The sequence below is a fragment of the Sorghum bicolor genome, chromosome 2 (assembly GCF_000003195.3).
Source record: "Sorghum bicolor cultivar BTx623 chromosome 2, Sorghum_bicolor_NCBIv3, whole genome shotgun sequence".
Classification (NCBI taxonomy): Eukaryota; Viridiplantae; Streptophyta; class Magnoliopsida; order Poales; family Poaceae; genus Sorghum; species Sorghum bicolor.
This window is the reverse complement of record NC_012871.2, coordinates 46,657,796-46,683,291: the sequence shown is the minus strand read 5'-3', so window position 1 is coordinate 46,683,291 and position 25,496 is coordinate 46,657,796. Positions and strand designations below refer to the sequence as shown.

General features: G+C 41.5%; 1 protein-coding gene across 1 annotated transcript; it reads right to left on the bottom strand.

Annotated features, from left to right (window-relative positions):
- On the bottom strand, positions 9,076-25,134 carry LOC8063478 (protein ENHANCED DOWNY MILDEW 2). The gene is made up of 19 exons (XM_021452182.1): positions 24,891-25,134; positions 24,270-24,789; positions 24,086-24,182; positions 23,372-23,419; positions 23,104-23,267; positions 20,746-20,842; positions 20,561-20,656; positions 16,844-17,091; positions 16,669-16,752; positions 16,143-16,592; positions 15,704-15,845; positions 15,520-15,621; positions 14,614-14,706; positions 12,866-12,907; positions 11,983-12,093; positions 11,469-11,540; positions 11,272-11,390; positions 11,106-11,169; positions 9,076-11,018 (listed from the first exon to the last, which is right to left on the bottom strand). Exons 2-19 carry the CDS (start codon positions 24,686-24,688, stop codon positions 9,528-9,530), a joined length of 3,939 nt encoding a protein of 1,312 aa, XP_021307857.1. The 5' UTR covers positions 24,689-24,789; positions 24,891-25,134; the 3' UTR covers positions 9,076-9,527.

Below are 25,496 nucleotides of genomic sequence, written 5' to 3'. Positions count from 1 at the left end.
TAATACCATCTTTTCACTCCCTCAGTTTTCTCCATCTCGTGAAATGCAGCAGCAGCCCCTCCCTTCTCCATGGCTACCACCTCAACTCTTTCATGCAAAAAAATAAATAGATACAACAAATCTTTCTTTTAGTTTCTTTTTCTAGACACATCTTACTCCTTCATTTGTTTTCCTTCACTTCTAATGGCATGCAGCCATCTATGCTTCTTGGCTACTTATATGTTTTTTTTCTCTCATGCAAAACTGAAACAACATTTATTCCCTCCCTCTCTTAATTCTCAGGGTCACATCTTTCTCTTTATTCCTCTCTTGGCAGCATTGCTCCCTATCCTTTTAATTACTTCCATGCAACCACAAAATTGCATGAAGATGCTGCCATCTCCCCTCCAGGTGCTACCATTTTCTCCATCACATGCATGCAACAATCAGCCACATTCTCTCCTCTCTCTCATGCACAAACCAGCAGCCATCTCTCTTCAATTCTCCTTTGATAACACCCCTTTTATTTCCTTGGTTTTACTCTCTTCATTTGCATGCTCACATGCAGCTGCAGCAGCTATAAAATCCCCCTCATCCCCTCCTCTCTCCCTCACGCAAGCACCAGAGAAAGAGCATCCCATCTCCTCCCCTCCCTCCATCAGATGGGCGCCCCTCCTCCTCTCTTTTCCCCATGGCTGCAGCTCCAACTCTCCCTCCTTTCTCTCCACAAAACTAGATTCCCTCGCAGCAGCAATCCCAATTTGCTGCTGCATGTTTCATCTCATCACTGGTATCCTTCCCATGCTGTGGTAAGATGATTCTCCTTCTATGTTTTTCATCGTGAACCTGATCTCCAGTGCCTCCTCCCTGCTGTGATGATGTCCAGCCTTTCAACAGTACATGGAGGCCATCCTGGTGTGCCTTGCTGTCTCCCTGAACCCACAGTAGTAGCAGCACCTCTTTCATCGTCGTCACCACCATTCCTGTACAGCGTGTGGTGAGGTCATCCCTTCACCTTCCCTCTTATATCCTGCTGTTCGTACTCCTCTCATACATCTCTTTATTCTCCTGAGTGGTAGTGATCCGCTCTGAAGAAAAAGTGGTGGTGTCCCGTTGATTGTTGTCACCAACTTGATGATTGCTGCCATCACCTTCATCTCCCTGATCTGCTGCCAACTCTTGGTGAGAACATCCCATCATCTTCCCCATCTTGTTTTTATATTCCTCGCTGCATATCTTGTACCATATATGATGTATAGATGATCTATGGTGATGTTTCTCCGCGATATGTGTTGTTGTCTTCGCAGTCAGCTTTGCTGCTATTGACAAAATCAGTGTTCTTACTGTTTCATGTCTCCAATCATCAAACCCTTTGGTCAAATTGTAGTTAACATACTTGTACACACATCTGTAAAATGGTTTTACCATAGAAGTTGAGAAACTAGAGATATCTTCATATCTGTGCCCGCATTTCTGCTGTCTTGCAGCAGCACTTCTGCTAATTGGCACACGTGTTCCTGTTGTTTTACCAATCCAATGCTCACTCCCTTTGAGGCTAGTGTAAATTTTGTCCTTGCACATGCCTCTGCAAAATTTCATGACCATAGAGCTCAATACGAAAGAGTTATCAATGTTCTTGTGCATGATGCCCCTGCTGCCCTGCAGCAGCATTCCTGCCGGTTGGCATTCATATTCTCCCGATGTTCCATCGCTCCAGTGATTGTGTCCTTTAACCACAATGTGTCTCATATTGTTGCACAAGTCTCTGAGAAGTTTTGTGGCCATAGGATCAAAGAGGAACCATATATATTATTCTTTTAGTGCTCGCTGTCCCTGCTGCCCTGCAGTCGCGCTGCAGCCGATTGGCGAGTGTGTTCCCGAAAAACCACTACTCCATTTGTCAAATCCTTTTACTCACTTGTGTATCATGAACTCACACATACCTCTGAAAGTTAGTTTGTCCATAGGTGCCATGATTGCCGCGATATAGAGGTCACGGTCTAGCAGACGGCAGTGCAAGTCATTTTTTTCTCGAACGCGCAGGAGAGGTGCACATCAATATATTAAGAAGATAAAAAAGGGTAAAGAGCCCCAAAATGTTACAGAGTAAAGGGCCTGTAACCCGCCCATATATACAAAACAAAAGATCTAACTAGCTAAAAAAGATTTGCTAAGACTTGACCAGGAAACAACAGACCCTCAATTAAGAGGCTGCTGGTGCTTGGGCAAGGAGAAAAGAAACCCCTTGAGCCCCAACAAGCAACCACTGTAGTAACTCCTCCCTAAAGGCTGAGATGGAGGTTGGTAAGCTTGGGTTAGCTCCATAAAAAACACAGAGATTCTAATGATTCCACAAGGTCCAAGCGCCTAAGATGACCATGGAGTTCAAATCTTTCTTCCCTTGACCTGACACTCTTCTGCTTATCTTTTCCCACCAGTCTTCAAATCTCGTCTCTTGTGCTTGTGGTGCAAGTTCGTGTAAGCCGAGTCCGTGCTAGATGGAAAACCAGAATTGTCGAGAAAAAACACAAGAAACCAATAAATGGTCAAGTGTCTCATCTAATTGGTCACACAGTGGACAAACTTCTAGATGTGGGAGACCTTTTCTTGCTAGCCGATCAGCCGTCCAATATTTCTTGTATGCCACTGTCCACATGAAGAATTTGCATTTGTTTGGCGCCCAGCTTTTCCAAATGTGTTCCCACTGGCTGAGTTGTGTGGATCCTGTGAAGAGGGCTTCATACGCGGACTTTGCCGAGTACAGTCCAGTGGAAGAGAACTGCCATACATGTGTGTCCTCTACCTCCGGCTGCAACTCCACATTTTGAAGCAAAACCCAAAGCTGAAGGTACTCCAGCAGAACATTAACAGTGCGTGCTCCTTTTAAATCTGAGGTCCATCTCCTATTGTTTGCAGTCATGTTTCCCGGTCATCCAATACTTAGAATAACTTGTTCTTTTGCCACAATATACTCCATACAGTCCAGAACAAGCCCACAAAAATGATCTCAATTTGGTGCTGCTAAGACCATGTTCCTTGTGATCATAACCACCGCTGTCCGCCACTGGGTTTGCTCAACCGGTGCGCAAATCGTCATCATCGTGCTTCCCTTTTATGCAACATTTCATCAGTGCAGCCACTAGTCATAATATGTTTCATGTATCCTCTTCACAAATTTATAGTGATCAACAAATTATCTATAGATCCTTGTGCTCCATAAATCTTCCAGCCACATTCATCATGTTTATTCAATTCCTATCATTTATCAAACCTTCCAACTTCTACCTTTGAGCATTCATGTCTTTTAAACCATAGCTCTATTTAGTTGTTTATGTGCTCAAACATTCATAGTTGCAAGCCTTACGTGTTTAAAACCTTTGTGTCTTGTTTTATAATGCTTGATGTATTGTTTTTAGGTTTCTTTTATGGTGCTTGTACCGGTTGATTGCTAACGGTAGAAGAGGATCTCTACAAGGATGATCAAGAAGTTGGATAGCAAGCATTTGGAAGGCAAGTGTAACATGAGTTCCCTTGTTACCTAATAACTATTTAATCACCTCTTCATGTGCATGTGTCTAATATGATAAACCCCTAAGGATTTTATCTAGAACCTTTGTTATCCTAAATTCCTTGTTACCTTGGGTTATGCATATGGGAAGTTTTGCTTAGCGTGCAATCACCAAACTATATAATGTTAATCTTGACTAAGGGATTAGGTAATCAATGATAAAATAATGTTTTTAGCAATATGGACAGAAGGGGGCTAGAGCATTGGGCCTTTTTGGGTGCTCTAGTCTGCCCTCAGTAAGGACTGAATCTTAAAGCGGCCACCCAGAATTTACTGTACAGCCATGAGAGCTACATGGCTCTGGCTTTAGCTTAGTAAACTAAACTTCTCTAACTTGTTAGCGGTTACCGAAAGGCACAAGAGGGAGATGCCTCATGGTGTATAGATGTTTTTCCTACCTTGGTGTGTACAGTGCCGCGACCCCATGTGACTCTTGGAGGAGGACACCTATGCACACTTGCCACTGAAACCTAGCGGCTACTAACTTGTTAGGGGGACTTTCGAAAGGCTTCATAGTGAACCCTGCCGACTTACCTTGGAAGTCGGTCAAGAGGCTGATCACCTCGGGCATATGGGTAACACGACTCATGGTGAAAGTGTACAAGCTCTGTAGAGTGTTTTAAAACTGATATATCAGCCGTGCTCACGGACACGAGTGGCCTGGATCCTTTTCGAGATAGATGGTTCTATGGATGGTTTGGGTGATGAGTAACGTTGATGTTAATTATACTTCTCACCTTGGGAGCTTAAGCATAACCTAGCAACATAGGTCTAATAATAAAATATGACCAACTAAAAATGCTTATCGCAGTCAAACCAAGTCAAGCCTTTTGAGCCTTGCATCCCCTCATGTTATACTTGTTGAGTATGGTGCGCTCACACTTGCTTTACATTCAACAATCAAAAATCCCGGATGGGTACCAGATGGTGATACAAAGGCGAAGTTCCCTGAGATGTTCCAGGAGTACTAGGCAAGTGTGCCCCCAGTCAACTGTCCCTATGGAAAATGGAGACCCAAAGTGAAGATTAGGATTAGTTTCCGCTATGCTTTCTAATAGATGTAAGCCATGTTGTAACTATGTTCCGATATATAATAAAGCATTGTTTTTGATATTCTCCATATTTGTCGCTATATGTGTCGTGTGGACATCCTGGGCACACATATAGTTAGCGCTTGGTCTTCTTTGGAAAACCAGGTGCGACAGTTGCAAGTGCTACATATTGAAGAAAGGCACAAGATTGAGCAAGTTTAAAACAAAATTTGATAAGTGATTTCTTCTTGGTTATTCCTCAAAAGGCAAATGTAACACCCTATTCATTTTGAAATAGGTCTAGAATGATTTAATTATGTATTTTTGTGCTCATGAAAATATAGTAAAATAGTTTTTTTCTTCATTAAATTAAAATTCATCATAAGAATAGAAACACGTTGATGCATTCATGTTGCAACACTTTATTTTTGTGATGTGTGAATTTATACAAAAGAGATTTGTTTCAAAGTTCAATTTGCAAATGCATTTGAAAATGGATTTGAAAAAGAAAAGGGAATTCCCTCTCTTCCTGGAATCTGGTCTGCCTGGCCCATCTCCTTCCGGCCCGCGCGCCATTCCCTTCCCTTCCCCTTTGGGCCGGCCCAACTCGCGCTGATAACCGCCAGCGCCCTCTCTCCTCTCTACCAGGCGGGGCCCGCCTATCATCCCTCACCTCCCTTCAACTACCTCCCTCTCTCATGCACGGTGGCAGAACCGCTACCTTGCTACTCCACCCCGACAATCTCCCAGCGTCTCGGCCCCTCTATTGGACGCGCCTGACCCCACTCCACTATACCACTCACATTTCGCCTTTCCTCGCCTCAATTTCCCTTGCGAGCACTGCAAGAACGAACGCTGGAGCCACCATGATCCACCGCACCTCAACCCGACGAACTGAGCCATCTTTGCCTCTATTCTTCGCCTTGGTGAGCTCGTGAACTTCCACTTGTTCTTCCCAACCTTCTCCTATGCAAAATGGTGTCTTCTAGAGCTCTAGCCATGCGCGCCGATGAGCCCCCATGGCCGCCGACCATGGCGCGGGCTGTGCAGGCCTTCCCCAGCCATTCTTTGACCATGGAGCGCCACTGTCTCCATCCCTAAAGCCGGCTGGCCGCCCTCTCCCCTCTTTTAATCTTGGCCGCCGATTTCTAATTCGATGGCCACAATCGGCTAATACCCCTTCGCGGGACATTATGCTAAAGAGACCCGCAAGAATCGTCAATTCTGCCCGCAGTCCTTGGCCGGAGGAAATTACAGGAACTTCTTTATTTATTTAAAATTGTTTAATCCTTGCAGAATTTACAGAATTGCCACTGTTTGTTTATAAAATTATCCTTTTTGCTCTGATTCGATCCATTCAACTTGTGTTAGTTCCATAATTTTTTAAGCTTCGCGTTAGTACCACTATTGTATAGGTTTTCCACTGTTAGGTTCTCTAAAAAATTACAAGTCCGTAGATCGCCTTTGAGGTCTAGTTTAATGCGTAACTTTCATGTCGTAACTTTCACTGTTATATAGGTTTTCCACTGTTATTGTTGCAGCACGTAGAAGATTTTGATAAACCTTTTATTTACATTTATTTACTGTTGGTGTACTATTCTAACATTAGGAATGTTTGCATGTATGTCTGTCTTTGGAATGTGTGTTGTTGTGATCTGTTGATCAAGTCTAAACGGTGAGGAGTTCTACGGGAATCTGGAGTTCTACGAAGATCAGCAGGACCATCAAGACTTTGTGAACCAAGGCAAGTATAGCATGGGTTTACCTTGATATCTTAAACATCGCATATTGCATGTGTCTAATTTGATTAACTATAAGGACATCCTAGTTGTTGATGACTTGACACCTTGACTCCTAAGAGTTTTATTGCATATGGGTAGAAATGCTAGTGCTCTAACTTTATATATGCTCTATACTTTAATTACACAACCATGGATTAACTGATATAACACGATTATAATAAATAGAACTTAGGGTTGTGGTATAAATGATTGTTGGTCATGTTGTCCTAGACCCTCCATAAGGACTTATTTGTCGACAAAAGCTGGGATTTACAGTGCAACCGGGAGAGTCACATGGCTCTAACTTTGGCTCAGTAATAGGATCTCTTCTAACTTGTTAGAGGTTACCCGAAAGGGCGCAAGAGGGGCTTGCCACTTTGGGTGTAGGGCTGCCCCTATTTTTATGAGTATAGCCGTGATGGATTTGTGCCATAGAAAAGGGAAGTTTTTTATATCTGCCTACCGAGGAAACCTTGTGGCCCTAAATGGTTAGAATAGGCCTATGGAAGGCTTCATAGTGTACCCTGTCCGCTCACCTTGGAAGTGTTTGGGGGTCGACGGACCTCGGTCATATGGGCAACATGACTCACGATAAAAGTGCACCACCTCTGCATAGTGTAAAACTATTATAATAGTCGTGCTCATGGTCACGAGCGGCATTGGGGACATTTACATGAAAGATGATGATTCTTGTTATGTTAATATGGTCATTGTTTATTGTTTTATGCTCTACATTATTTATGTTACTTTCATCACTATGGTTCTGACAACTGATCATACGGGTTACTTGGGAGCTTAAGCATATCTTAACATTAATCAACGCTAAAACATTGACTTACTAAAATGTTGATGTAGTAAACCGAGTCTAACCTTTTGAGCCTCATGAATCCCCATGTTATGCTTATGGAGTATGACATGTACTCACGCTTGTTATATATTTCTTTTGGATAAAAATCCCGGATGGGTAACAGATGGAGGTGGCTATGAGGACTATCCTGAGGACTTTTAGGCTTGTGCTTCACCAGTCAACCTTCCCTGTGTGATGGCCTAGAGAGAGTTATATATTTTCATTTCCATTGTTGTATCATACTATGTGATGTTATGACTATGTTTGTTTTAAAAACTGCAATGATGATATGTAATTTGTGACTTATGTGTGTGATTGATCCCTGGGCACACATGAGTTTATGCATTCAATTTCATCCTTGAAATTGGGTGTAACAGCAAAGCATATAGTTTACAACAAGACATGGTTTGGTTGAGGAGGTTCATGATGTGAAATTTGATGAGACAAATGGCTCTCAAGTTGAAGATGAAAACTTAGATGATGTAAATGAGCTAAGTTGGAAGAAGCAATGAAGTACATGACACTTGGAGATATAAGACCTAGAGAAGCTCAAATTCTAGTTGATGATTCAATTCAAGCCAATGCTACAATGTGACTAGAACAAAACAGGTATTGCAGAACAAGCAAAATGAGGATGGGGTGGTAGTAAGAGACAAGGCAATGCTAGTAGCACAAGGTTACATCCCTCAACCAAACACAAGTGACAATCTCATCCTAAAAAGATGAGATCATTACATCTAAGTACATACGACGAGATCATCACGTCTTAGTCTGTTCTCAAACCCAAAACACATGATAGTATCCCTCTCGATGAGAAAGAGGTCATATACTCATACCGGAAGCCCACCACTGTTTCCCATGTTCAGCAACAGGCGAGATACGGTGGAGGGTGGGGGCCCTTTGAGCTAGGGTGAGAATAAGAGTTAGGGACATAGGTTTGAGGAGCCCTTTGCCTATGAGTTTGTGGATTTACAAGGATCTTAGAGCATCTTTAACAGTTTACTTATCTCATCCCAATACTAAAAATATACAATATAAGGTATTTTTACCTAAAAGTTTTAAGTAACTACTTAAAATCCATTCCTCTTCCTCAAATTTAGGTGATCCACACCCTCTCCCCTATCCACTTTGAAGGTATTGCTAATCTATTAGGAGAGAAGAAAAGGTTAAATTACTAATAATATAAGAGACCACTTATATAAACTTTTAGGAGATGTTGGACAAGTAATCTATTCGAGATACTCTTAGCCAAAACAATACAAATCAACCAACTCTTGCAGATGAATTATAACCAAAACAGATACACGTAACTACACTAAAATGGCGGTTACTTTAACCAAAGATAACAAGGCATTGTTTTTTATTGCCTTTACGCAATGTTTCTTTGATGTGCAATGCATATTGTTTTAGGCTTAAGACCACCTTTGGATGTCAGCCCTGTTCTTCAACAATACTTTTCAATGAATGAACAGTGTTTTTCTCCCAACAAATCAACATAAGCCAAATTTTAGCGAAACATGAGATAAATAATTCTTCAAATTTCAGCGAAACACATGAGATAAATAATTCTTTGTTGTTGATAGGAAGTGCAGCCATTTGGTTGTCAATATAGTTTATAAAGCACAAATTTGTTTCTGACAAATGGTATCCTTCTTTTCTATCTTGTTTAGAAAAACACCTGATCAAATAGTGTTAGATTTAAGTTTTAAGTTGAGTTTTATATTAGTTCAATCTTCTATAATAAGTGGTCTGACATCCTTGGTTCTAAGGGATGAAGCCGGACACCGTTCCTTTTACCTAAAAAAACACATGTAACAAACAGCCAGGTCTGATTCCCTTGGTTCTAAGGATGAAACCGGATTCCATTCCTTTTATATATCGATAATCTATAAGAAAAACAACTAACAGGCAGCATATGATACAGCCATTCAATTTTGCCGAGAAAAGATGTAATACTAGGACTCTAACTACGGAAGGAGTCGTTCACTTTTCTGTACAATCAGTGATATCATGCCCTGGGGCTGCCAAAAGGCATATATCGTCGGATCTCCAAGGAAAGGGCATATATCGTAGGTGCTGGCATTTGTCATGACTACATGTAGCATGGAACCACCTTATAAGAAACAATTTTGCTTAACACGACCCTGCATGGATGCATGCTTGTGGAATACTAACATAGTTACCATGTTACGCCTAGATCTGGTCAAAAGCTGCATAACATTTATAGCATGTCTATCCCCTTCAAAAACGAAAACTGAAATACTGTGGGGAACTCCCCACAGTTTCTGCCTTAAAAAAACTTAGATAACAAGTTCCAGCGATCAGATATGAGGCCACCCGCCACGCGAAGAGCCAGGCAAGGAGCTCGTTCCATCGAGGGATGCAGTATATCTGTCAATAACGGAGCTCTGTGGTACAGTCGGACCCAAGAGCCCATAAGAATACTTGTCCATTACTGAGCCTGAGCCTCGTTGTGAACTCACACCTGGGAGCCCAAAAGAGGGAACAGTTGTAGCTGGTTGGCTAAAGCGAGCACCTGAAGATCCAAGGGAGTATCTTGTCGACGGGTAATCATCAGCACTTGTTCCACCATGCATTCTTTGATGTGTTTCTGAATCTGTTGCTAATGGGACCATACGAGCTTGTGGGTAACTGTCACCACCAATTTGTCCATATCTTGCACTGTATCCTTGCATAGGCACATCAGTATTGATGTTTAAATCCTCTGAGCTCGGATGCCTGTAGAAGCTGCCATCTCTAGATCGCAAGCTGTACGGATCACTGGTTGGAGCAGTAGTATACGGCTTGGTCACTTCTTCGATGCTGGAACCCTTCATCCTTGAGATATCATCAATGTCAGTAAACATAGGATCATATTTCCTGTTAAGTGCCAAATAACTGTCCTGATGAGTAGCCCTATTGAGCACAGAGTCAATGTATTTATCTGGGTGAGCTCTGTCCTGATTGAGCACAGAGTCAATGTATTTATCTGGGTGAGCTGTCGTATCAAAGTGTTCAATTGGTTTCGAGGGGGAATAGCATATGGATTTGCTTCGAGCATTGCTACTGACTGGGGGTGAGATACTCATGTCAGAATCCCCTCCCTCTCTGGAGCTCATGTTCGGCATCCCTGCTGCAATTTTCTCATAGTTGTACTGAGCACTCTTAGTTTCCTCCACACAAGAACTTCTATTTTCACGGCAAGCACCTCTTTGTTCGTTATGAGTAATCTTTTTGCTAGGAATAATAACTTTTGTTTCTTCATATGCAACTTCCACTTGCTTTTCAGGGGGGAGGCTCTCTATGTGATCAGGTGTCCGCTTCCTACTCCTGTTATCATATCTCCTGCTGTTGTACCTGCCATTCTCTCTATCTTTTCCAGAATGAGAGATGACTTTCCTGGAAGTTTCAGCTATCTTCACTGGGAGGTTATCTGGTATATTAGCCTCTTTCACATGGTGTTCTATCTTCCCTAGAGTTTCCTTCTCTTCTTCAGATCTTGCTTGCTTCTTAGCAGGACCACCATCAAGTCGATTGGCCTTTCTGTCATTGCATGTAGCCTCTTTTCCTGATCTGGAGTTCCGTTTGTTTGTAGCCTCAGATTGTTTCCTCATGGGCAGATCATCTAAAAGATTACTATCTTCAACATGGCAAGCTATATTCCCCATACAGGTGTGACCACGCTCTTCAGCAACTTGCATGTGCTTCTTTGTCCAATGAGGATGACTCCACAAATAGAGGGGTGGTGCAGATGCATTCCACCCTTCAACTGTTTTATCATTAAGATCCACAGAACCAGGCAAATAGAAGGACTGCCAATTTCAAGAAAGATATTAGGTAAAATAACTAGAGAAAAACAAACAAAAGAAATTCAATATAATGTAATCTTAAGTTATTACCTTCCCAGCAAGAATCTCACTGTCCTCCCAAATCAAATCATAAGGTGTCCTCTTCTGATCTAACCTGTATATCCAGTAGATGAAGGTAGAGGAAACACAATTTCCCAAGGAAATGTGAGAAGATGTTATGAACAAAATACTCGGATAACAGGAATATGTTGCATACCTTTTAGTTTCTTTAGGGACAATTAATATAATGAGCTTAGGCTTGAATGTCAACGCTTTGTCAATAAATTTGTTTGCAAGACTTGCTTTGACTCCAAAAGGAGGATTAAGCCCCATAATCTAATCAACAAAAAATTTGAATGTTATAATTATACAAGATAGATTAAATTGTCTCAATAAATAACAAATAGAACATACCAGTTGGGATCCACGAGGCAGCTCATTTGGCTGCACAGTCATCCAATCCCTCTTTTCAAAGCAAAAGCGATGCTGCAATGCAAGAAGCACATACATTTACATGTTACATGAAGCCAGAAACTCTGAAGAGAAAGTAATGATGATCAACAGCTAGCCCTGAAATCTTTAAGTGAAGCTTTGAATGAATAGAATGATAATAATAAGTTAGATTGGAATCAATAACAACGGACTAAAAGTCAGTAAAGGAACTCTCTGGCCATGAAACAGTGGGAGCTGTTTGCTTCAGTGCCTGCCTGGCATCATGCGAACCAGGCATGAATTACAGACCCAGGCAAATGCTTGCTTGCGCCAGGCAGCTTAGCCTGGATGAAACGCAAACTTCTAAGAGTAGACCCTAAAGATCACCCGTAGATGTAATTCATGCACTAACTTCTAAGAGTTCTATTTGATGTTACAAAAAAGGTCATGTTATAAAGGAAAATCAAACAAAGGACTCAACTGTCATCAATCTTACCTGTGGCTGGATAAGATCATAATTCTTGAAATTGCACTTTTTCTGAACTTTGTCAAGTTTTTCTTTCATAAGCCGGCTAAAATCATTTGCCCCACAGCAGAAATCTACTATCTGCAACATCAATGGAGTTTAGGATGTTCATAAAACTATGTAACAAACAACATTATAACCAATTTTACTTGTATAAGTTCAATACTGACAAACAAAGATGCAATGCTACAAAATATTGAACACAATACAAATCTTAGCCAATACCTTCATTTATAACCTTCAGTTCCACCCCCGGTTCGTTACTAAAATCCGTTTTATATCATGTGTATAAACTGATAAGCATAAGAACCACAGTCTAACACAGTTGATCTCTACAATGATATGTCAAATGTATGATCCATATTAACATGCATTAGGACATCATTTTGATTACAAACATTCATAGGCAAAATACATACAAAACAATGGGTCTACATGCACTATACCTCTCACCACTCACTAGGGAGGGCTTGGGCACACTCAATGCTTGCCACACCGAAACCCAGATGATCATTTCCCATTTCTCACCCTCTCCAATCTCATACATACCCATTTGGCCAAACCCACTGGATAATGATCAAGCTAAATAGGTTTGGAGTTGGAATACTCATTGATAATCTTGGCCCACTGGGTACTAGTGGGTAATATCCAGATCCTACCCATTACTAATGGGTACATGTGGATGCGGATTTGCAGAGTGGGTATGAATACCCAAAAATGGGTATATGTGCACAGGACATTTAGAGTTTTTTTTTTCTCTTGATGACTTATTTGATCTTTTTGAAACTGCTAAAAAGTACTTCAAAGGAGGGAAGATCAATTGATGGTTGCTTATACCAGGAAAAAAACATACCATGTCACCAGGTTCCACATACCAGTGAAGTCTATCAACAATCTGTACAAAGAAAAAAGAACATTAATGAAGAATAATGATATTGAATTATATCAAGGAGATGACTGGTACACAATATATTAGGTACTAAGAAATCCATAACTTTCCCCTCATCCCAACTCCTTCCACCTCCATCTACCCCAATTCCTCATACAGCGCCCACCTGAAACTGACATAATCCCACTCCTTCCATTTCTTCTCGCAACCCATTTCCCACCCACTCCCGTCCCTCAAGTACACTAGTAAATAGCAAAATTCTTCAGCCTGGTACCCCATTCTCATTGTGTGCCTGCCATGCACCTGCACAAAGATTCGTCTTCCACAGATCCATGCAGTAAAGAGCCAAAGGCAGCTGCACCTACACACCTGGAGGCAGGTGTGTAGGTACCAGTGATGAAGGTGAGAATGGAGCCACCAAGCTCTGGCTACATAATGGGACTACTCTTAGGCCCTGTTTGTTTCAGCTTTTATCTGGCTTCTGCCAGCCAAAAGCCAGAAGCTGAAACAAACAGCCTAGCTTTTGAGTTGGCTTTTGAAAAGCTGGAAAGCTGGCTTCCGAGGAAAAGAACTACAAGCTGAAAAGCAATTTCTGAGGAGCTTTTCTGGCTTTGGTACACTGAGAAGCTCAAAATTTATTACAAAAACCGATAGCAAAAAACAAGAGCCGGAAGCCAAAAGCTAGAAAGCTAGCTTTTGATCCAAAAGCCCAATCGCTGCAGCTCAAACAAACATTATTTCTTTTGTTGGTGCCATTTTTAGAGCAAAATTTACTTTGTTTCTGTTATATTTTGTTTTTCAAGAATGATTCCTTTCTTCCATGGACACCACATTTTTCTGTGGTTGAACTTGAGGCTTTAGTTTTTTTTATATATATACATGGGTTGCATTGTTGACAAGTTTCTAAACTTGCTTAAGTTCGATAGTTAGATATGTCCAAACTTAGCCATCCCCATTTTAAATCAAGAGAAATAACAGATATAAATGGGAAGTAAGGTTTCTTTCATCTATGGACCACACATTTTTTCTGTGGTTCAACTTTAGCTTTAGTTTTGATTTTCCAATGGTTGCCATCTTGAGAAGTTTCAAACTGCTTAAATTAGATATGTCAATAACTTAGCCATCTCCATTTTTCAATAGAGAAATAATGGATCATAGTTCTTATAGAGGTTATATGAATGGGATCTCACATACAAAAACGATGTAGCCTTTTCTTTCCTAGCTTTTTCTCTCAATTCATTTTCACACATGCCCACTCCTTGTACAGTGAGCAGTGGAAAATGTGTACAATGCACATAAACTAACACACGTGCCGCATTCATTCTTATTCTGAAGTCTTGAGATTATATTTTCATGAGGATAGCACAGTAGCACTTATCAACAAAGTGCGCATGAATCAAGTTCAAGAGACACACAGAAAATCCATACATTAAGATGTGTGTTTCGAGGACCCAACACAACCCATAATTGTAACAGAGATTTCTCTTCAACAGTTTAGCAAATTGAAAGCATGTCATTTTACAAATGCTATTGGTGATGTTGCCCGTCAACAACAGATGCAGAAAAAATTCACAACACACGAGATGAATAAGTAAAATCTCACAACAGATGCAGATAAACTACAGTTTAAGAAAGTGATGTAATAACCTTTTTTCATATACAACCCCTTATTACACATCCTATCTCAGCATAATAGGTGGATTTCAACATACCTCAACAAGTTTCTCCACCTTTGTAAAATGTCGACCAAAAGAACTGTACCTTGTGCCATGAATAAAAGGAGATATATATACTCTGAGTTTACTCTGGCAGGAGGAAGAAAAATATGAGTTAGTAATTTTGCTGATTACTAGCTAAAGTGTAAGTGCTTATTAATGCAAACAACTTGAAGAGAAACACTAAGATAACAAGGAGAATTTGTGATCGCAACATATCACAAGTCCATTATAACAACCAGTACTGAAATCTTCGTTCAACTATGTATCCATCTAGAAACAACATATTCATAATGTCATTTCCATCAAAATAGAATGACACAAACTTGGAACTTGCTCCACGTACAATGTACTAACATTGGGGACAGTTAGGATATGCTCGTCAGTACAACTTAAAACCCAGATAATCATGTGGAGATGAAACCCGGGAGAGATTTATTGATGATGAAAGTATAGTGATGAAATAACAAGCCAAGTACTGACAGAGACATAAATAAACAAAATATATATCATGCTTCACCACATCTATTGCAGATCTGCTTCAAGTACACAGAAAGTGTAACAAAGGGGATTCCAAAGCAGGAAGGGGAGCACTGCACTAAATGCCAACAAAAAAAAAGTAGTGCAAAATAATGGATAATTATCTACTCCCTCAGTCCTGTAAGGTAGTGCATTCCAAAAATTTTAAGGCAACTTAAGGGAATCCTCAAATAACGCATGTAATCATAGATTAAACCCAATTAAGGTGTTTCTGCTCAAATTATGGTTTCTTTTTAACAAACTTTACCAAATATAAGCATTGACACCATGTAGAATGCATTATATTTCAGTACAACTTTTATAAGTCATACTGCACTATATTCCAGCCTTCCAGGACAGAGGGAGTATTCAGTATTTACTTACATGCCACCTTGCAAGCTGTCTCAAAACATCAGGTTCACATACTGCTTTAGCATCATTGACACTACCTCCATTTTCCAACTTTTTTAAAGCTGCTTCTACAGCCTAAAATGGAATCCTCAAAATGTCAAACAAAATAATGATAAGCATGAATATAATTTGTATATATGATGGAACAAGAAAGCACCTGAACAGAACGCTCAAGTTTTCCCTGTGGTATCTTGTCAGTCAGTCTGCCAGAGTATACATGAGTTGATGGCAAACTGCAGTTCCTTGTAACATCTTTTATGGTCAATGAAGAGACTTTATTTCCCAATATGGTAATCACTCTGCAAATGGAAGATCTCATATAGTCATATAAGTAACAGTATGCAGACTTCAAACTTTGTTGTTATCATCATATAGAATGTGCATACATGGCATTAAGATGAAAACATGAGATTAACTTAAGACAGAAGAGGATTCTGTGACATGATAAACAAACAAAATTCCAAAGCCCTCATCCAGTCTGTTGGAATCATGTAGGAAACTCATGCATGCTAGTAAATTTTGCACACACAGTCACATACCATGTCAACTAGAGATTTCATTCCCAAGTACTTTATAGTTATACCCAAGTGACTCACCTCTTTTCAGTTTCACTGTCCACTGTAGGAAATAAACTCAGGGGAATCTTCCTAGTGGCAGATAAGGGCAAAGAAGGTGACTCTTGTTCTTCCTCTTTCACAGATTTTGGACTGCTTCCAAAATGATCCTTGGCCACAAATGGCAACTGTGTTTTCTCTTTCAACTTGGCTTTTTTCTTTACAGGTCTGTCAACAGGGTTTTCAGTGAAACTCTTGGCAGAAACTTCTCTGGTGTTTTGTTTGTTTTGTTCTCTTTCTTGCATGCGAACCTTGCTTTTCATCTTCACAGTATCTCTTGGAGGTTGGTCAAGAACTGTCTCACTGTAAGTCCTCTTTTTCTTCTTATGCAACAAGTTAGCACCCTTTACAAATTGAAGTGGTTTTTCAATCTTTGGAAACTTTATATGATCTCTGACAGGTGTCTCAATGTCACTATCAATCTCATGGTCCCTGCGACAGTTTATGAGAAGTCTATGATCTGAGTAGCATATATACAAGGAATTTAAAAAGTGACAAGGTTACATACAGGCAGTATATCAAAATTCTTTTCGATAATTCCCAGGCCCGTATGATGACACCCTCCTCTTCAATTTCATCAAAGGAAATTTCTCTGCAAAACAATTCCAAATAATTCAAGAATAAGAGACCACACACATATTATATTTAAAAAGCAAGACAGAGAGCTTGTTCTATAACAGAACCTTGGTAAACACTTTCTGTGATATGACTTCGGACAGCGTCTGCAAACAGCAAATTGCAAAGGCCCTTGTGTTCTATCCTCCAAACCTTTGCAATGAAAGCACCAGTGAATTGGGCACGTAAATGAAAACCCTTCTGTTATCTTCTTCTCCAATTCTGAGGCTTCATCAATGTTGTTAGGGTGAAGTTGCTGGGCAACACATTTCGGGTGGTAAAAGTGCCCACATGTAGCATTGTTACATAAAAATACCTAACAAGCAGTGCAGGGGTCAGCAAATAAAAGTATATCTTGAATTGAAATTGCATTGCAATTAAGTGATATGGAGTAGTCAGATTGCACTTCCAAACTGCTAGAACAATAATGTTGCTATATTTGGAAACTACCACAGGTAAAAGAGATTAATTTCAAAGAGTTATACACTGGCTGACGGCGACCAGGCACAATGGATACAGATAGCAACTGACCTTTTTTGAATGAAACGGGCAGGAGCTCTGCCATTCAATTAAGATAGAAAGAGAGTTTACAAGGACTGAGAGGGAAGGTGTGCAAATGCTTCCCGGCACAACACCAACCAGCACACAAGAACTTGTGGTCCTGGTGACAACAGGAGAGGGAGGGAGTAAGGGGGAGAGTGACTGAATATTCCCATGCCCACTGGGCAGTTTTTGCCCATAACATGCCCGCTAACCTTAACAGGCATGGCTCTCACCATGTGCCTGTCAGCTCTTCAGAGGTCAGTATCAGCACCAATGTGCCATCCGATAAATCAGCTAGTACAGCTCAATAGCAGCAAGGAAAACATTTTTAAAATAGCTGTAGCATTTTTTGTCCATGAGAATAACTTTTCCCAATGGCTCAATTTCGCAAACCATTTCATATGTGATTTAGGGTTTAGGGTCCCTAAACTATCATGTGATTCTCCAGCGTAGAACCAACATGTGGGTCCACCGATCATATTTACACGGATGGTTCCTAAACTATCATGTGATTCTCACTGATATCCCCAAACAGTAAAAATTGCACATATATGTCCCTAATCCATTAAAGTACTCCAATCCCGGTCCAAAGTAGCCACATGTCTCTCTGCCAATGAACTTATGCACTCACCGTGATCCGCTCCATCGGCTACCACGCTGCAACTAGAGGGAGCTCAGGTTCATGTCCAGGTGCATCAAGGCTGTTATGCAACAGCTTCGCAAGCATGCTGGCCAATAGCTCCTCATCACCATGGTGGAGGCGCGCACCCGACAACAATGCCCAGCGCCCCAGCCCCATCCAACTGTGCTTGCAGGCGGTATCATATGTTCATACCCAGACAAGTTGAGAAGCAAACGCAAGGAGGTCCAACAATGAGCAAAGGCTCATAAGCCTATCCCGCATAATGAATGGGGTGTGAAGGGGCTGGTTTGGAGTGGGATTAGGGTATTTAAATAGATTCAGGCCCATATAACCAATTTCATAGTTTAGGGACCTAGATGAGAACCATATAATAGTTTAGAGACACACCCATGTAATTACATGATGCACCCACATGTGATTTCTATGCTGGAGTGCCATGCCACCTAATGGGTTGTGGCATGGCTGCTTTGGACCGGGGTTGGGGTACTTAAATAGTTTAGGGACCTAGATATGCAATTTCATAGTTTAGGGACTTGGATGACAATGACATAATAGTTTAGGGGCCACTATTGTAATTTACTCTTGGATACACACACATGTTGGAGTGCCACATCAGCTAATGGGTTATGACATGGCTGCTTCGGACCAGGGTGAGGTACTTAATAGTTTAAAGACCTGGATATGCAATTCATAGTTTAGGGACCTGGATGAGAATGATATAATAGTTTAGGGACTGCTAGTGTAATCTACTCTTGGACACACACACACACTTCTTTATTTATAGATAAACTTCTCAACTGAATCGTAACTTGACGACAAAGGGATAACCACCAGTGAGACCTTCTGGAAACACCTGCTCTAGTGAGCTGTTACTCGGCGGAACACGCTCAGCCCTAACAGAAGCAAAAGAAACAAGTACTTGTAGGCCTGTTGCTTGAGCTTGTGGAGCAACAAATGCTGCAGCTTGCCATGGATGCTAATGTTGTAGGAGAGGATGACCAGCTCTGTGCAGTACTGCTGTGGAGTTTATATCCCAACAGCAATGTTGTTAGGTTTTATATTGGGCCTCCAAAGCCAAGGTATTGTGTGGATCTGTATAGCCCCAAGTATGCACGGTTTGGAGTCTGGTATAGTTTGAATTTGGCTCCACGTTAAGCCTTCCAGAAGATATACGGGCAAAGTGCTAGTAGAACATATCCATGCCTGTTTACCCACAAAGCAAGATTTTGCACCTGCAAATATGCCTCCAGGCACTAGGGACATGCTACCTCTATTAAAGTATTTACCTACGATTATCAAATACACACTGATGCTACCAGCATTGATGATTGGTGTCAAATGACCTTACAGTCAAGAGGCTAGAACTATTGCAATGCTTCATATCATTTCAGAGATCAGAATACAAACTAGCGTTATCAGGATGAGTTAGTTTTATAGAAGCTCGAAGCCTAAGGGCAAGTTTGGCAGAGCTTCACTCCCAGCTTCTTCAGAGCAGATTCTGTGCATCCCTACCAAACGCTTAAAATGCAACTGGATTCTGGTGGGGAGCTGACGAGAATCACTTCTCCATTTACACTACGAGCTAGGAGCTAAAAAAAACCTGCTGTCCACCGCTCCTCACTGCTCCTCGTTCAATCACCAATAGAATCACTTCAGAATCAATTCTCACCTGCTTCCCCACCAGAATCACTCCATCGAAGCTCAAGAATCAGGAAGGGAAGCTCTGCCAGACTGGCCCTAATCCTGTAACTGAACAAGAATGTTTACAGCTTGGCTAGTGTGCCAACATGACAATACCATGATGTGTGCTCCCTTTGTCCCATAATAGAAGACTTTTTTTAACTTTGGACACAGGAATCAAGGAGAAGTGTGTGTGTGTGTGAGAGAGAGAGAGAGATGTGTATTGGGAAGTGAGGATGACAACTAATTTGGACAAATTTTGAATGCTAGAAGGTCTTCTATTATGCTGCAAGGAGAATAACACTATGCAAACTGAATCAGATGGAAGCTAATCAAAATCATAAGGCTACCACATTAACAGTGCAAAGTCATAATGACCAATTTTTTACAGGGATTTCTGAGTAATCCTGCTACAGATTTTATGGGAAAAGATGTAACTAATACAGATGTTGCATCAGGGAAAAAGCCACAAGTTTGATGTAGGGGGGATAAAAAGCAAGGTACAACTATTGACCATTTTATGTGGCATGAGAGAGCATCCCAGCACAATAGAATTTAACTTATCTTAATAAAAAGCAAGTTGTTCCCAGTGACCCACTTATGACTTAGTACCAAAAGGGCATGTCCATGAGTCCACAAATAGGTTATTTTTACGCGGTTCTACAGACCACAGACCCCAGGGGAAAATGGCCTATTTGTGGACTCACGGACAAAACCCACTTGTATCCTTGCTCATGAGTCCAACCTTTGTTGCATGATCACTCATCCCTACATACAACTGGAGGAAAGCAGAAAAATATTCCTTCACCTCCTATTCCTTATATACAGACTTACAACAGATCCTTGCAGGTGCAAGACAGATGAAAAGGTTGTGGGTGTTTATTCGTAAATCCATTTGTTCTTTGGAGTACCAATATACCTTAGCTGCTGCTCCATCTGAAGGTTCCAACACTCCGCAGATGAAACACTGGTGTTGCTTATATTCACAGTTCTTGCACAGAAATAATTTCATTGCCTAAAAAATAGAAAAACAATTTCAATATAGAAAAATCATAACAAGAAATTCAAGTTAATGTTTGCATCACTTAGAAGTACAACACATACATCAACTTCTGCCTCAGTGTATCCAAGGGTATCACAGTAGGAGTCTTCACCACTTCCTTCTTTTGCATGGAAAGAGCGCATACATGGGCCATCACAGCTATAGTAGAACAATGCAACAAGTACACAACAGAAAAAAAAAAGATTAGAATATGGACAGTAGATGGCTAACATGTTGATAAGCACAAGAATCCACATCAACAGTAGAAACAAGTATATACAAGATATAATTAGACTATTGACATTAGATGGCTAGGAAATTGATAAGCATAAGAAGTTCAACATAAAAAAGAAGAAATAAGAAAAAATGATAATTACAGGGCACAATAAACCAGGTTATGCAAGGTGGTTTCAATTACGTATTAAGTATTAGCAATAAAAGGAACTATAAAGTCTAAAAACTTCATTCAGAAATTTAGTATTTTTTCAAAATATTTACAAGGAATAAACACACAAACACAGGCAATAAATACACAACATAACCACAGATTCCATACAGATGATTGATATGCATTCACAAATGTTGTGACCAAGCTGTCCGCTGAGGTTGTGCGAGTGGCCAGTGGGGCTCATGTATCACCAGCATGTCAGTGCCCTGATAGCAAAAGCTGGGGCTAAGAACTAGAGAATAAGATTTATAGATCGAAGTTGGACGCCTGGACCTTCAACATCTACTGTCATGATCTTCCTAATACAGCTCCTGTATTAAGGAAAATTATAAACTTAAATAATCTCAGCCTGTAGCTTTGCAATTGCTCCTCAAAACATGGTTTGCACTCAAGCACTTTACAACTAAACTTGATCTCAAAAGTGAAGTTATTTGTGTATAGATTATGCAAAATATAATCCATTCAAATCTATCTTTTTGTTATGGCTCATGTGACATGTGTCACAATAGAACACACTAAATCTCTTGATCCAGTTCGGGACAAAGTAATATCAAATTTAGGAGCTTTCTGTACATCAATATATCACACTTCATTTCATATCAACAACAACACTACTGGAATTTCCATAACAAAACTTTTCAGGATATGGAGTAACTCCGATGATCTACTTCATAGTAACACATATAGCTCTGAGCATATATTATTTTCCCAGTAAGATGCAATTTCCATCAGTGAAATGAGCAGCATTTTTGTAAACATTATACTTCTTCCACCACTTCTGTTTCATTTTATGATGATAGTGTTAACTATCAGTTCAAACAGCCTAACATTAGCAATTGATCTCTCTACAGGTAGCCATTAAGGCATGTCATATGGGCCTTCCTAAGTTTAGTATATAGGGCCTGTTTGGGACAGCTCCCCAAGCTCCAAATTCACTAAAAATAGCTCCACTCCACAGAAAGTTTGCCAAACAGTCTAGCTCCACCAAAACAGTGGATCTCCTCAAGGGGTGCTCCACAAAATTCAAATTGATGGATTTGGGGAAAATTACCCACCACTGCCACTGGTTACACAAATGAACCACTTCATTCTAATTTTTGACCATCTCCTCTTCTTTTCTGTTGTGACGCTCGCCTCTCTGCCCCACCGTGCACTCGCCTAGCGGCTGACGAGCCGCCCCAAGCACTACGTGACAGCCCCGCGACCGCGCACCCTTCCCCGCCACCGTGGCCGGCCAACCTCCACATGCTCGCCCAGCCCTGTGCGCCTGCCCACATCCGGCGAGGCCACATGCTTGCCTGCGTCCGGCGAGGGCCGTGCCCTCTTGCGTCCGGCACATGCCGCGCACACCCACCCACATCCGGCGAGAGCGGCCGTGCCTGCCCGCCTGCATCCAGCGAGGTCCACACCCGCCTAGCCGCATCTGGCGAGGCTCCCAGCCGCCGCGCCCGCCCCTCCCCTCCCCTCCCCTCCACGTCCTCCCTGACCACCGCGCCTGACCGTGCCTGGCCATGGCTGACCGCCATCCACCCCATGCCCCACAGATCCGGTCAGAGGAAGAAGAAGACTGAAAAGCTTTTCTCACACATTGACAGGTGGGACCTGTGCCCAAGGGCAAATCTGGGCATTCCAAACAAAATGCCCTTGCGTGGATCTGGAGTTGCCATGTCACCCAAACGGTTCTCTGGTAGATTTCAGATCCACTCCGTGGTGAATCCCAGATCCATATTCACTTTTTCAATGGTGAAGCTGTCCCAAACAAGTCCATAATACAAACATTTACAAAAGCAATCCTAGCCACTTGGCGCGATGGTTATGGCCTAATCACCATGTAAAATATATCTGAAATTGTTATGCTGCATGCTCAACTGAAGACATGAACAACTAAATACTAACTAAGCTGCCTAGATTCTCAAGAAAAGAGAAAAGACTTTCAGGTAGCCTACTCAATCACACAAGGGAATCCACCTACCATAATATGTCTCCTCCATTGTCACAAATGGCACATATTGAATCAAACAAATCTTCATCCTCTTCTTCATCAGATTCATTATCGGCATCTTCCACAATCATCTCATCTATGTCCTCATCATCAGCGATGAACGGCTGCTTGACATCGATGTGGTCTGCACCAACCTAGTCACAATTATATTAAGAGTAATAGTTAATGTGTGGTTAAATTCTAGGTGTGGTTAATTTCTCTTCCAAAACTTTACCATTCAATAACCATATACACATACCTCAGTGAAATTTTTTCTAGATCTTCCTTCAACAAATACTTGCAAAATCTATCAGATAATCATCATAGCAAAATCAGTCAAATAATCATCATACCAGGTCAGTTTGACTCACAAATAACAGCAATCACGCACAATAACAAGTTGTTCCAATCACTTTAGCTAATTATAGAGACAGGATAAGGAAGAAAGGCCTTGTAGGTGGCATCACGTGCAGATCAGTCCTTTTACATGTCATTGTCATCTAACATTATAAGCATCAAGAAGCAAACAACGAATCAATGGCAATACAAACCCAGATTATCAAATATTGCATCTCTAAGGGTTATAATGGTAGCTAGAAGATAGCAGAGCACAGACATGCCAGAGAATTACAATCTTAGAGCAAGAATGTGTTTTTTGTTGCAAATTAAGGAGTTAAGAACAATGTTTACAACTTTACATAACACAGCTAGCCATAAAACAAAGTTAATCAAAAACTGAGCCTAACACAGTTGGTTGGAGGTGTGGATTGTGGGTGTACACCCCCGCCACCTTGGTTTGAGTTCTCTTCAACTTGACTTGGGTGTCAATTTTTTCTAATTTACAATGCCAGCTTAGGTGATTAGGTTGCTAACCCCTCATAACTTGTAGATTATTTCATGCTCATGGTAGAAACAATTGTGCTATGCTAACAAACACACTTGAGAATTTCGATAACAAGAATAGAACAGACACCTCTGATTTTACTAAGACAGGATCTTTTGCCGCGAACTCCTTCATCAGTGAGCGGTGGTTCCTGAAATCGTCCTCTGAGGGTCTGACATCAAACTTGCTGCAGAAGCACAAGTCAGATCTGTAAGCATCAGTGTTCAACATCTGCCAAAAGAACAAACACAACAGAGTGTGCCAAGGAATGTACTTAAAGACTTTGCAAAGGTGGTTCCACAAGGTTTTCTCTGGCTCATGAGGCTTCCTCCTGAGAAAATGCAGCATCTGCGCCGTGATCAGCAGAGTCCTGATCATCTCCTCGTAGCTCTTCAAGGGCCTAATGAGACGTACCCATCGTCTACCTTCAGCTGTGAGCACCGCAAACTGGGGCTGCTTTCCCTCGAGCCCCAGTCTCCAGGCCACAACCACATTGTACACCTTGACGCCCGGGTCACCAGTCCCGCGCAGCACCAGCCTCTTCTTGCAGTCAGGAAGATCATCAGTGTCCCCGAACAGGAAAGGCAGGTTGGAGAAGCAGACAGCCTCGTTCTCGTCCGTGGAGTCAACGAAGTAGTAGCTCTCCACCGCGTTGAGCTGGGGCTCGGCGTCGTCGTCGTCCGACATCATCATTGCTCCCACTGCGTTCTGTGCGGACTCAGATCAGCGACCCCAGATTTCTTGGAGAATCACTCGCCGCACCATACGGCACGCAGCGAGAAATCCGCGACGAACTGATGAGAGAGAAAGAGATGAAATTTCGGGTTAGGTTCGGGGGCAAAACCCCAATTCCCCACATAAATTCGTGACAGCGAGCTAGGGTTCTTCGTCTTACCGAGAAGGGGAATCGATCCCCTAGTTTCCACTGCACGGCGATCAGGGTGCAGATTGGTGAACGAGGAGGTCGGCGGCGATGACGCCCAGTAGCGAGCCGATCCTACGCGGCAGCGTGCACGCCTCCGAGGCTGGGGTGGGGGCCGGGTTTCGACGGCGCGGACGTGTGCACGGGCGCGGCGCTGGAGAAAGGAGAAGGTGAAAGGGTCGGAGATGGATGTGAGCGACGCTTCGGTTTCGAGCCGGGCCGGGCCAGAAGCCTATACAACATATACATCTGTTCCCTCGGGAAAAAAATTATATCTACAATATATATTTTTATATATTTTAGGACGAACATCTCCAAGAGTCTTTCTAAATCTCATTCTCTAAATCATCATTTAAAGAGTTATTTACATCAAAATCGTTTTTTATATTTTTTCACTCTCCAACAGTTTTGTTAAATCTCATGTTCACTCTAGAGAGTCATTCTCGTCTTCTATATTTGGCTAGCGAAAAATCAAGAAAAGACAATAGTTATATTTGGATACCATTTAGATAAGCTGTTGGAGAGGAGTTTTTCATTAAAATTAGTATTCCTAATATTTAGGAAGAATATAGAGAGTCT